This window comes from Pelophylax lessonae (assembly GCF_965119305.1).
Source record: "Pelophylax lessonae genome assembly, chromosome: 3".
Lineage (NCBI taxonomy): Eukaryota > Metazoa > Chordata > Amphibia > Anura > Ranidae > Pelophylax > Pelophylax lessonae.
Window position 1 is genome coordinate 307,109,474 of NC_138770.1, and position 14,462 is coordinate 307,123,935.

Genomic DNA, 14,462 nt, shown 5'->3' on the forward strand with positions numbered 1-14,462 from the left:
TTTTTATATTTTCAATACCTTTTACAACAACGAGTTTGACTTTGATATTTAGTGAGTGATTTACAAAATTATGGATTTAAAAACATTTGTCCACTGCTTACACTAATTTGATATAGGGAAATAAAAAATGAAACACATATAATTAAACACATTTGAGAAAAGTAAAAAGCATTCCAGTGTCTTTTGTTGTTCTAGGTTATTGTTCTTTTTTAATTTACTGGATTTTTTTGCATTTATTTCTGTTCCAGATATCAATGAATGTGCTCCCAGTTGATGCCTTCTGAGGGGAAACATGCGTCGGGTGGAGAAGCTGCATCGTCACTCTGGCGTGGTCCGCACTGCAGGCGGCCGTGCATGATAATTTATGCTGGAGTATTTCATCTTTAATGTAAGTGCGATTCTTTTATCTACAATAAAGAGTTTTTTAGGATAATGCACTATCCATCTCTTTCATTCATCCACATGTTAACGCGCGAACGCATTGGAGACCTACTTAGGATGGAGGAAGCGTTTGTCTTTTTGTCTATCATTTCAATGATCTATCGTTTCAAATTTTAGTACCTTCCTCTGGGTAGTGGATTGTTCTGAATTCCATCTGCATTACTCAGAATTGAAGGGGTATTGTCGCTGGAAGGAATCCTTTCCCTGAAGTGGGGCTATCTCTCTTATGAGGCTCTTGATATTTATGCTGATTTAAACGCCTTTCTGGCAAGCTGCCATCTGACGTTTGTGTGTGGACATCTGGGGGTTGCATGCAGCACCGAAGAAAGTTTTTGGGGTGTGAATCCAGTCAGCACTAATTTATCTGAGCATCTGAGCTTTCAAAATATTTTATAATTCAAAGACTTTGAGATCTTCATAAATTCACCTTAATTAAGATACACCTGTGCATGCAAGACAAACTATATTTTCTTATCATCCAGACGCTGGATGTGTCACAGGATTATTATCACTGGAGTCGCAGATATATTTATTTTCATGCACTAAGCATTTTGCACTTTTGTGTGTCAGATATATGTATTATCATTTTAATTTAAGCATTGTTGTTTAACAGTTTACAATTGTATGCACTTCAGCACTTGTTATATTTTTAAATCATTGTACAAGGTTAAATGAATTCATAACATTCATATTTTTGTTTGAGTATAAACATTTTGGTTTAATTTAATTATTTTGAGCGCACTAGCACATATACACTTTATAATAGACAGTATTACTGGTTGATGCTTGCATCTGATGTCTTTACAACTGGGAAGTATACAGGCCTTTGGCTTGGATGATAATATGTGAAATTGCGGCTTTGATGTGGATCTTGGAATTTTCAGCTTTGCCACCCATGTTAATGCCATGATTTTCTGGATGGTCATATTGTAGATATACATTTGCATAATCACTGTGTTATTATTCTTTTTGCTTTCTATTTATCTTGTTAAAATGTCCTATCTTTATATGATATTATGCTTTGTCAGTTTATTTTTATTTCTATTATCAATTTTCATTTTCATTCTTATTTATTTATATTTTTCCTTTTTTACTTACAGTGGGATTATTGCATGTTGCTGGGTGCTGTGTAGGATGGTCTTGGTTTTCACCCTGTGATGCATATTTCCACCACTAGGGGGAACGTTGTAGTCTCCTGGGGACTAATGTGTGCTCCCTTGTCGGAGGTGGTTGGTAGAACGACTTGTCCTGCCCCCTTCCCTCGTTCTATGGACCCTTTCGTGGAGTGACTGCTCCATCCACAGCAGTTTCGTTTTTGCACTGCGCATGCGCCATTGTGACATATGCGCAGTTAGGGATTGGGCCCAAAACATCATCACTTCTGGTGCATGCTGGATATGATGTGTCAGGTTGGAATGAAATATAAGACGCCACAGCCGCACTCAGCGTCTAGTTGGTGGGAAGGCATCGGAAGATCACAGACACTGAGGTATTCAATAGCGGGGAACATTATGCAAAACCATAGAACTGTTGCACGACTTATTTCATTATAATTGAGACTATCATCCTTTATAGCTTGCAACCCAGGGGTTACATTGGGCCATCACTATCTGAGCCCTATACTTCCTAGCTACATATTAGGTTCTTTCCTGAAAGGCTGCAACCCAGGGGTTACATCAGGGCTTACACTATTCAAGCCCTATCTGTCCTGACTATGTTTATTCTGGATGGGAAGGAGGTAAGGTACTTTTATACTGGAGTATCCCTATAAATTTACGAGTTAAGTCAGATATGGAGACTTTCTCTCCTTCTATGAATAATGTGTATTAAATCAATACTACTATTTTTATATGTTATCTGATTTAGGAACGATCTGACCTTTGCTTTATCACCAATCTATTGAATTAATAATACCCTTTACAGTGCTCAGTTATCCTCTAGAGCTCTCTGCCTTCATCTACCTCTTTTAGTATGTATTTTAATGGGTAAATTTTTTACCTCTTACATAGCATTTATATACTCTACCTTATTTCCCCTTGCTCAGATCAATGCATCAAATGGTTTATTTTATTTATCTATATCTGGCAGAGATAATTGAGCGAAATTTGCCATCTAATACTAGCGAGCATATAGATCCCCTTGCAGGAGGTTCTAAATTAATAAGTTTTATATTAAAAACTGATTTGTCAGCTGCCTTTTCTGACTTCTCATTGGACTATAATAGGGTATATAGGAGGGTTGGCAACAGAATTGGTGGGTATGTTATTGCCAAAACCGTTTCTGTCATTTTTCATTATAACACACTATTTAGGGTGATTTACCGTTTTCATTCCCACATTAATCTCCAGGGGATTACTTTTTGTTGATGTCCCCTTGAAGGCCACACTCAAGGGGTGAGCTGTTTCCTATTATTGTGCAGTTACCATGTAATATGTAATGAACGACATGTGATTATTAGATATTGTTAGATTATTCCATGTCCTTGCAGGATGATTTGGTCTCTTCTCAGATTTATGCTCCTGAAGAAGCAATAATAAGACAGCGAAATATGCCGGGCAAGGCCAAATCACAGTCACCTGCTTTTTTGAGCCTATATGTGAAGTGACCTTTGTATACCAGTATGTAACTGTATCTGTGATTGTAACAAATATTCAATTTTAAATAATGTATTATATTTGTTAACAAATAAGTATTTTTTAGGTAAAAGCTTACCTCAATTCTTATGGTACCATTAAAATCCCTCTGCCCCCTTCTTCCTCCTTCCCCTTTTCATTTACCATTGTTCTGTTTCTCCTCCCCTCTCCCTCTTTTTTTCTTTCCCATTTGGCAATTGCTGCCTTATCATTCGTCATCCATGTGGGATGAAGGTACCTCATTAGTTAATTCAAAAGAGTGCAGCGCCACTTGAATGAAAACATATTTTATATTATAAAAAAAAATCATAAATATAAGTAAATCTAAGTGAAATAAGTAAATATTTCATTCATATTGAGTAAATACAAATAGTGAAAAAAAAGTATTTTAAAGTGAATAAATATTGAAAAACTCTTTAAAAAAGAACAAATATATAAATATAAAAGTCCTGTGCTATAAAAGTGTACCTCATTAGCACAATCACTCTCTTCCTAGTAATTTTGAAAGGTAGCATCAATCAATTTCAATTTAACTAGGTTTATCTTACAAATACTGAGCTAGAAGTAGGCTTTCTCTTACCTGTACAGTTGGGGCCAGAATGTCCTGAGAGGCACTGGCAGGAATAAGAGCCATTTGTGTTTATACAAAGAGAATTGTTTGTACAATTGTTGAGAGAAGGTGTAGCACATTCATTGATATCTGGAACAGAAATAAATGCAAAAAAATCGAGTAAATTAAAAAAGAACAATAACCCAGAACAACGAAAGACACTAGAATGTTTTTACTTTGCTCAAATGTGTTAAATTATATGTGTATCATTTTTTATTCCCCCTATATCAAATTAGTGGAAGCAGTGGACAAATGTTTTTAAATCCACGATTTTGTAAATCACTCACTAAATGTCCAAGTCAAACTTGATGTTGTAAAGGTATTGAAAATATAAAGAAACCTATTGCAGGAAACCCTGATGTTTGTATGATTACATTATTTATCAGAAAGATATTGTTACTATATTTAAGCAGCAGATATATGGATCTCAATTATAGTCAATGACACATTGACAGATACAACTTCCCACTGTGTTGTTGAAAACAGCATTTTCTACACATGATAACTTTAAGCATTCACCCCCACCTCAGTTTGTGGCTAGGCCCTTAATGTCATCATGTACAATTCCAGACCAGTGGGTGGCTCCTGGTTCAACATTACAGATGATGTTTTTGGTGAGGGAACAGCCATTTGATCAGATAAGAGAAGAAGCTTAAGGCGAACTGTCATTTGGCAGAAAGGAAGTCTGGGGACTGCAGAGTAAGGTATGTAATATGCACTATTTGAGCCTGTTATAGGTTCCCCCCCCCCTTTCTCTGCCCTAGAATGTGGGCAGGCCCTAATGCCATTACAAACCATACATGACCAGGGTGGCTGCTGGTCCTGCGATATCCACTTTAATTTTTTCAGTGTCAATATATTGCAAAGCTGTGTTCACTATAAATACTCAACAGGAAATAAAAAAAAAATTCTTGGATAATTGAAGTAAGCACAGCATCACCTTATTTACTTGAGCATTTACTGCTCTTTTAGTAAATCATCCTCAGTGGTTTATTTAAAGAATACAGAATAATCTCTCTACAATAGAGCCGATCAACAAAACTGAAACAAAGAAAAAAGCTGGAGCTAAAGTGGAGCTAGTACCTAAAAAAAGCAGGTTTTACCTTGTAGGAAAACAAAACATCTGAATAGCTAGTATGAACATTGGTCCATCTTTGCTACAGTTCCCATATAATACCATTAATCTGCCGGATAATAATAATATATTCACAATGGAATATCTGGTGAAACATAAGTTCTTACCATCACATCGATAAGGATTTTGCTGGTTAATTCTATAACCTGGATTACATAAACAGGTAAAACTAGCTGGTGTTTTGATGCAAATTTGCTCACAAGCAGCGATGCCTGCAGAACACTCATCAAGATCTGTCAAGAAAGAAAGAAAGAAAGATTATTTTTTATGTTTAAGTATATAACTATAGTTTTCTTTAGTAAGAATACTAATAAATCTGTGCACAGTCTGTGTAAAGAACATGCAACCTTATAATGATGGTGTTGATTTTGAAAACATTTGCCTGTTCGGCTGTTCACCGAACACCCGAATTTGCAGGGCGTTCGCCAGATGTTTGCCTCGCCGAACACCCTGCAATGTTGTGCCCTGACTGATAAATCTTTGCCTAATCAGGGTGCAGTATAAGTTGGTTGTTAAGAAGCAAGGCAGCAACGTCGTTAAAACCAATGAGTCACCAGCTGTCAATATAAGGAATAGGTAGGGCCACACCAGTGACATCACTGGCCCAGCATTTACCAGTCCGTGACGTAACAAGAGCAGACTTTTTTTTTTTATTTTTTTCCAGTCGGGGGTGTGGCGGGTGGCGTGACTGACAATGGATTTACATTGGGGGACACTATTTATTTTTATTTTTGAATAAAGGACTTACCCATTCACATAGGGGAGAGGGCAGCAGGATTTGGGGGGCCCCTTGTTAAAGGGGGCTTCCAGATCCCAATAAGCCCCCCACCCGCTGACCCAGACAACCACTGGCCAGGGTTGTCGGGAAGAGGCCCTTGTCCCCATCAATATTAAGTTATTAAAACAACTGACAGCCAGGCAAGTATAATTTTTTGAACGAGAGCTCAGCAGTAGCTGCCTCTGTGTTTTCCTCATGACAGGTTTTCTTTAGGCTATTTTTAACTAGTTATCCTGGGATTACCTGAAGCTCCCCAGTGGGCTGAATGAAACAAAAAAAAAATTAAAGGGATTCCCCCATCCACACAATTGAGGTAACATGGAGGAATCCTCCTCACTGGCACATTGTATTTTGACAGTGGGACTCCGCTATCAAAATGCACTGATCAGTGGCTTCAGCTGCTGATTGACAAAAGTTTTCCAACATTCCCATTCAACAGAAGTCATTCTTCAACCACTCTAATAAAAGGTGCCCTTGTAGCTATGTGTCCCTGTTAGAGAAATTTCCCCTCAATTCCTTTACTGGTGACCACTGGGCTACAGACAGCAGAAAACAAAAAAAAACAATTGTAACTAATTCTAAATCAAAAGCACCTGGTTTTATTAAAGGTTTATTTTAAGTATACAGGCTTTATGTAAAGTAAATCAACTGCCACGTTCATAGACTATAATAATACTGTATATGCCATAACTGTGATATTCAGTTAAACTAGTTTACATAACATTTCATCATAGATCCATAAGGACTTATTGAAACTGATACTGAACAAAAACAATGTATGCAGGAATTATAAAGCTCATTCCATAGCTAGAGAAGAGGACATCAAATAAACTGAAAAGAAAGGACAATGTACAGTACATCATCATATTAAGGAAAAAGCACTCATAGTTTCTTGTTTATAGGAACAGACTACAGATACATTCAGGAAATGCAGGCAAGTAAATCCCAACAGACCAATTTTTGTGGTATGGAGTCATGAGCATTATGCAAAGAGCCGCGGGCTACTAGCGAGATGGAAATATTGATAACTGCCCAATAGGCTAGGGTGTATGATAGGGCTCTTGTCATAGTTACACTAGTGGGAGAGGTAGGTAAGGGGAAAGGTCCATTCAAAATGGGAAGGAAGGAAGGAGGTATGGGACAGATGGCTAAAAAGGAGGCTAAGGGGAACATACAACAATAAGGGTGAAAGGAGAGAGAGAAAAAAGGGGGGTGGTAAGGGGGAAGGAGGAGGGGAAATGGAGAAAGGAAGAGGGGATGAGTAGGGTAGGAGGACAGAGGTTGGAGGGGGGATCAGCAGGGCTTTAAAAGCAGAGGAGGGAAAGAGTCTGATGGTGGTGAGGACTAGGTTAGTAAGTTCCACCACCTCCCAGTACATAATCGGTCCTAGCAATCTGGGAAAAAGTCACCAAAAAAAGGCTAATATAATTAGAATAGTTTGCACTTGAGCTGTGCATATCCCGCAGTAATTTGAAATTGAATCCAGTAGGACCAAATGGTAGTGAATTTAGAGGGAATATCATGTGATCTATGGACCAGTTCTTCCATCTCAGCTATTCTGCCTAGTCACTCTTCATTCTTCACACTTCTTCATTAGTTTAGTGAACCATTCTGGGACGGTCAGGGCTTACAATAACATTTCGTGATATAATAATAGTAACAACATTTACGTTTAATTGGGTTTATCTTACAAATTCTGTCACTATTACTCAACATGAAGAGTTAGAAGAGGGCTTTTCCTTACCTGTACAGTTGGGGCCAGAATATCCTCGGATGCACTCGCAGTTATAGGAGCCATTTGTGTTTATACAAAGAGAATTGCTTGAACAATTGTTGAGAGAAGGTGTAGCACATTCATTGGTATCTGGGAAAGTAATAAATGCAAAAGAAAAAACAGTACATTAAGTTAGAACTTTAACTAAATATAAAAAATATGTGTTAAATTATGTGTGCATAAATGTTTTTTCTCTAAATCAAATAAATGTAAGCAGTGGACAAATGTTTGTAAATCCTCCATTTTAGTAAATCAATTACTATCACAAAGTAAAACTCTTTCTTGTAAAGCCATTGAAAATGTAAAGAAACCCACTGCATTTGCTGGATGTGCCCATATGGAAGAAAAATATATTTCCAATATATTTAGGGAAAACATTTTTGAAATATATTGAATATGGCCAAAATTGTAGCATTTCAAATATATTTGGGGGAAAAAAAGAATGTTTTTTTAAAACATATTTTAAATATATTTTTCTTCCATGTGGGTGTACATGAACCCAATGCTTGTATGATTAGATTATGTATCAAAAAATTATAGTTAACACACCTGTGCAGTAGATACGTGGATCTCCATTATAGCCACTGGCACATTGACAGTTATAGCTTCCTGGTGTGTTTGTGCATGCAGCATTCTCAGCACAACTTGATATGTTCAAGCATTCATTAATGTCTGGAACAAGAACAGATAAGGGTTTAATGGGAATACCTTAATAAGTTGCCATAATTAATAAGCTATTCTGTAAAATGAAGACATAAGAATTTGTAGTTGAAACTACTCTAAACAGCCAATGGACAGAAATGTTAACATCTTGATTTCTCCCCAAGTGGTCTTGGCCAGAAGTGATTTATTCACAATAACCTGCATGGTAAAAATGCAGTGTTTTGCCATGCAAGCAGCGGTCAGGGTGAATTCAACCAGGAAGAAGTGTGACGTGCATTTCAGCACATTACACTGCTTAATCTTTTTTAAACTTTTTTTTTTAAGCTTTTAAAGTCTTGGCACAGCAGTTTGCATGTTACCGCAGCTCACCACACTACACATCACACCATGGTGATGTGAACAGCATTTATCCACTCCAGAAAAATTGTAAGCACTGTACTATGCCCTTACTGAAAGCTATAGTTCGGTAGCATAGAAGCTGCCATTGCAGCATTTTTTCCCACACCGGAATGTGGGCAGGTCCTTGACATCATCACATATAATACAGGATCAGTGGTGGCTGCAGGTTCTGCAAAGAACATGATGATGTCAGCAATGGGGGAGCCACAAGATCAGAAAAGTGAAGATGCTGATAGATAGGAAGCCTAGGAAATTCTGGGGTAAGGTAAGTAATACACGTTATTTAAGCTCGCCTACAATAAACATGCAGTAAAAACTGTATAAGCTTGAGAAGAGGGCCTTACAGTATTTATTTTTGTGGTTTGCCCACAGTTACACTTTAAAAATTCTGACTTCACTTGAATTTTCCTACCTGCATGCATAAGTCAGTGTTGAAAAATAATTTAAGCGAGAGTCAGCAGGTAATTAGCATTTTCAGGGGGAGGACATCTGTGGCAGTTAACATATTTTTCTCATGCTTCACTGGGCACTGACCTATATACTGTATATCATGTGGTAACATAGCATGATATGGGGTACTTTCCTTTCATGGGCCTGATTATTACATTTCCTAGATCAAAATTGGAATTACCTGATTCATTTTCATAGCCATAGTAAATGCTTGGTACTTATGAGAAGAACACTGCCAAGGCAGTTATATTTAGAACACTTACCATCACAACGGTATGCATTAGCTGGATCAATTCTGTAACCTGTATTACAGGAGCAGTTGTACCCATCCCATGTATCGATACATATTTGCTCACATTTGGATGTATTAGCAAAGCATTCATCAACACCTGTAAAATACATGAGTTAGGTCAATTATATGGTAATGTATGCTAACATTTTACCTGTACATATTTATGGTAACCCGCTATCTTATTCTCACCATAGCATTTTATTCCATCGCCATACAGTCCAGTAGGACAAGGTGAACACATGTAGTTATCACTGGGAGCAGGATTGTCTCTACAGGATGATGTATTAAAACAGCTTTTCTCTAGACAGGCATTTAAATCTTCAGTACAGAACTCTCCTGTCCATCCAGAAGAACAATTGCAGCCCGCTGTCTGAATATAAAACATTCATTACAAATATTGTTATACTACAGTTATCAATAATTGGGGGTATTATAAGTTTGTGAAATTGTTGAGTAGTATGTTAATAATAAAGGGATATAACAAGTTTCATATAGTGGCAGTAATCCACTTTGTAAAAAAAAGTTATGTTAATTGAATGTATAAATGAGCTGTATTTAAGAACCTAAGACAACCTTTTTCAACCAGGGTGCCCAGGTACTCTGGGGTGCCTTCATGTTTCTTCAGGGGTGCCTTGGCGAAATGCCTAAAATTTGCCCAAAAATTGCATACAAGACAGCAGGTGGATGAAGCCTGCCTTTCAGTTACACAAAGCCACAGGTTTTCATTGTGCACCATTACAACCTTCTAGCCATTGGCATCCTAACATCCAGTTAATGTAATTGCTTGATAAGAAGGATGTTGGGCACTGGCACAGCATCCGTGCTTGCCCCTCCCCATCAGCGTTGGGGTCACATTAGCTGAGTGAGGGAGAAGAGAAACATTGGCATACCAGTGTGCAAAGGTGTATGTTTGCTTTGTAAGAATAAATCACCTCTAATGCTGGGTGTCCTGTGCATGGGGATGTTGCTGCATTATTATTCATAAACAACATTGAGGACGGGATCAGTAGTTCGATATCAGTTTTTGCAGATGACACAAAATTGGCCAGGGCAATAACTGCACAGAATGAAGCAGATATCCTACAGAATGACCTGGACAAAATAACAGAGTGGGCAACGACATGGCAAATGAGGTTTAACGTAGAGAAGTGTAAGGTTTTGCACTTGGGGACTAAAAACATAAAAACACAATACACGTTAGGAGGGGAACCCTTGGGGGAATCAAAAATGCAGAAGGATCTGGGAGTCTTGGTTGATGATAGATTAGGCAACAGCATGCAATGTCAAGCGGCAGCTGCCAAAGCCAGCAGATTATTAGCTTGCATAAAGAAAGGGATGTATTCCAGAGATAAGACTATAATCCTTCCACTTTATAAAACTCTGGTCAGACCACATCTGGAGTATTCTGTCCAGTTCTGGTCGCCAGTCCTCAGGAGGGATGTGTTGGAGCTGGAGAGAGTCCAGAGAAGGGCAACTAAACTGATTAGGGGATTGGAGGACCTTAACTATGAAGAGCGTCTGCAATCGCTCGATTTATTCTCCCTGGAGAAGAGACGTCTGAGGGGGGACATGATAGCAATTTATAAATATCTTAATGGGGATCCCAGCTTAGAAAAAAAGCTGTTCATTCGAAGGGATTGCATGAGGACTCGAGGACATACAATGCGATTAGAGGAGAAGCGTTTTTTTTTTTTAATTCACAAGTTTTTATTGTTTTCAATACATTACATATTATTACTTACATGTATACAATCACAATCCAAAACACTCTCCTGGCCCCTCCCCCCCGTTATCCCTCCTGTTGCAAAAAAAAAAAAAAAAAAAAAAAAAAAAAAAAAAAAAACTCACACACCATCCCCCCCCCCCCACAGTGTAAGAATTCCTCCAGGCAAAACTCAGAGGAAACCTAAAAAAAACAAAAAAAAACATGTTCGTATATTACCCTCATCCGTGACATACTTATGCTTATCTACCAACGTGTTCGCACTCAAGGTGCGAGAGAGAAAAAAAAAAAAAAAAAAAAAAAAAAAAAAAAAAAAAAAAAAAAAAAAGCACATCCCACCCACAATATATAAATTCCTCCGCACATATCACAACAAAAACATAATAGTGTTCCCTATAATCTCATGCCCCGAACCGTGCCACACTTGTCAAACCTCGTGATCATTCTCTAAGTGCTAAAAAAAAAAAAAAAAAAAAAAAAAAAAAAAAAAACCCCCGCATATTTGGGCTCCTCCCCTCCCCTATGCTCCCTGAGCACAAGGAGGGGGGGTCCCTCTCCAATCGTGTTCCATCCTATAAGACTTCCTCATCAGGAAGAATAAGTGAGCGGTGTATGACCCTTCTTCTCATTTAGAGAAGGGAGAGAAAAAAAAAAAAAAAAAAAAAAAAAAAAAAAAAAAAGGGGAAAATTGTACCCCCGTGAGCCCCCCCTCCCACCCCCCCTTTACCTTTAACATTGGGGGGAGGAACCATATTTCATATCACGACACCAATACTTTGCTTCCTTCAAAACATACAGACATCTTATTACATTATATACATCTTATGTACATTACATACAATCCCTCCTGACGTTACTCGTCAGGCCTCCTAAAGATCCCTCCACTGGCTCCCCGCGGAGAGGGGTGTCTGGGAAAGGTACTAGCACCCATTAAGAGAAAAAAAAAAAAAAAAAAAAAAAAAAAAAAGACCCCCCCTACCCTCCCCCCTCCCTCCTTAACTTTATGTCTTTCCCCATCTCCTCGAGCATCCCTTCCTCACAACATCCCCTCTAACTTATCAGTCTAAGATAATCCTCCGAGCATGTAAATTGGGACCATGGCTGCCAGCTTACCCTAAATCGCTCCTCCATACATAGACGAGCTGCAGTTAGCTTTTCCATCCTGTATATTTCCCTAATTTTGGTAAACCATAACTGTACTGTAGGTGGGTATGTTTGTTTCCATAGAGCCGGTATGCAAGCTTTTGCTGCATTCAGAAGGTGCATCAATAGGGAGTTCCTGTATTTCTTGACCGAGCTCCTCGTGCCATGTAGTAAACATAGCACGGGATCCTCCCGTATTTTAGTCAGCGTTAACTTCTCGGTAAAGCGAGCTACCTCGTCCCAGAAACCCCCCATCGATGCACACGTCCAAAAAATATGCAGCATCGTTCCGCCTTCCTCTCCACATCTCCAACATCTGTCTTGATGTTTTCTGTCAATTTTATGTAATTTAGCTGGTACACGGTACCATCTGGTCAAAATTTTGTAGTTAATCTCTTGGTATCTGCTTGATATCGATGTTTTATGTGTCAGTCTTAGAATTTTATTTACCTGTTTCTGATTTAGAGGTATCTCCAACTCTCTTTCCCATTTTTGTATAAATTTAAGTGGTCTTCCCTCCTGTGATGTCCCCAGAAGCTCGTACAGATAGGATAGAGCATGTGGTATTCTGATCCCTTCCCTGCATAAGGTCTCAAATGGAGTTAGGGGGCGTGGAGTAAATCCCATCCTCTGTATTTGTTTTAAGTAATGTCTGATCTGGTAAGCACTGAGCATGTCTAAGTTTCCTTCTGGCCAAGATAGCATTTCTGTTATCGTCGGGGGATCTCTCTGGGTCCAAAAATCACATAATCTGACCCTGCCCCTCTTGATTAGTCCTATAATTTTAGCGTTGGAATTCCCTGGGGGAAAGTTGGTGTTACCTGCCAGGGGTGTCATCGGTGATATTGCTGGTGCCACTAAGCTATGTTTCTGTACCTTATTCATTTCGCTTAATGTCGCTCCGATCGTCGGATGTAAATGTATCTTGTCATCTTTTGGTATAGGCGTCCATGCTGCTAAGATAGTTGTAGAGCACATGATCTCCTTTTCTACTTGCACCCACTGCTTATGTTCCCTGTTGCAATGCCAGTCCAACACTCGCATTAAATGTGCAGCTTTATAATAGCGTATTAGGTCTGGTAGACCCACCCCTCCTCTCACCTTTGGTAATGTTAAGGTCTGTATACCAATTCGTGGGGATTTTCTAGCCCATACAAATGTCCTTAAAGCTGCCCTGATCTGTGTAAAAAACGTCATTGGAATTGCTATCGGGATGGCCTGTATCATGTATAATAGTCTTGGTAAGATGTTCATTTTTACTACGCTACACCTCCCAAACCAAGACAGCACTAGTGTCTGCCATTTTTGTAGATCAGCTTTAATGGATTTTGTCAGTGGGATAAAGTTTGTCTCAAATAAATCCCTAGGATCTGCAGTGATATGGATCCCTAAATATACTATTGCTTTATTCTTCCACTGGAATGGAAAAGAGGCTCTCATTTGATTCCACTTATTCCCTGGTATTGACACGTTCAATGCCTCCGACTTAGACACATTCATTTTAAAATACGAGACCTCCCCATACTCTCGGATCGCCCCTAGTATCAGTGGGAGTGTTCTATCAGGATTTGTTATATAGAACAAAAGATCATCTGCATAGGCCGCTACTTTATGCTGTCCCCCACCCATCTGTGCTCCTTCTATTTCAGCATTTTGACGGATCTTACATAAAAAGGGTTCTAGAGCTAATATAAAAATCAGTGGCGATAGCGGGCAACCTTGTCTGGTCCCGTTTTTTATATGAAAGAAGTTAGAACACCAGCCATTTACTCTCACCGCCGCCGTGGGATTAGAATACATTGACAGAATAGCTGTCCTCATCCATATTCCCAGGCCAAGATGTGACAGGGTGGCACGGATATAATTCCATGCCACCCTGTCAAATGCTTTTTCAGCATCAACTGAGAGGATCATCATCGGGATTCCCCGTGTTCGCATGCCATCTATCACATCGATTGTTCGAGTAGAGTTATCTCTTGCCTCTCTCGTGGGAACAAAACCGACCTGATCGTAGTGGATTAGTTGTGGAATGTAGGGTAGAATTCGATTAGCCAATATTTTGGAAAACAATTTAGTGTCTAAATTCAATAGCGATATTGGGCGGTAACTCCCACACGCCGCTGGGTCCTTCCCCTCTTTATGAATCAATGTGATGTATGCTCGCAACGAATCCAGTGGCACTCTCCCTCCCTCCCCAATATAATTCAAATGTTCTAATAAGGGGGTCTTTAGGCTTTCATAAAATTTCTGATAATATATCAGCGTCAAACCGTCTGGGCCTGGTGCTTTATGTGGCTTTACTTGTGATATTGCCACTTTTAATTCTTCCTCTGTTATTTTCCCCTCTAATGCTAAGATTTGCTCTTCCTTTAGGGTGGGCATATTCGTAGATCTGATATATTTGATCGCCTCATCGAAGCC

General features: G+C 38.9%; 1 protein-coding gene across 1 annotated transcript in view; it reads right to left on the minus strand.

The window, feature by feature from the left end:
• LOC309550513 (uncharacterized protein) overlaps positions 1 to 14,462 on the minus strand; it is a gene marked incomplete at both ends in the record, with an annotated part of 141,269 nt that overhangs the window by 49,804 nt on the left and 77,003 nt on the right. Inside the window, 6 exons of the mRNA XM_082250876.1 lie at positions 3,655 to 3,774; positions 4,927 to 5,052; positions 7,342 to 7,461; positions 7,921 to 8,043; positions 9,147 to 9,272; positions 9,365 to 9,545. Of these exons, the coding sequence (XP_082107002.1) occupies positions 3,655 to 3,774; positions 4,927 to 5,052; positions 7,342 to 7,461; positions 7,921 to 8,043; positions 9,147 to 9,272; positions 9,365 to 9,545 (796 nt within the window). The remainder of the gene's footprint in view (positions 1 to 3,654; positions 3,775 to 4,926; positions 5,053 to 7,341; positions 7,462 to 7,920; positions 8,044 to 9,146; positions 9,273 to 9,364; positions 9,546 to 14,462) is intronic.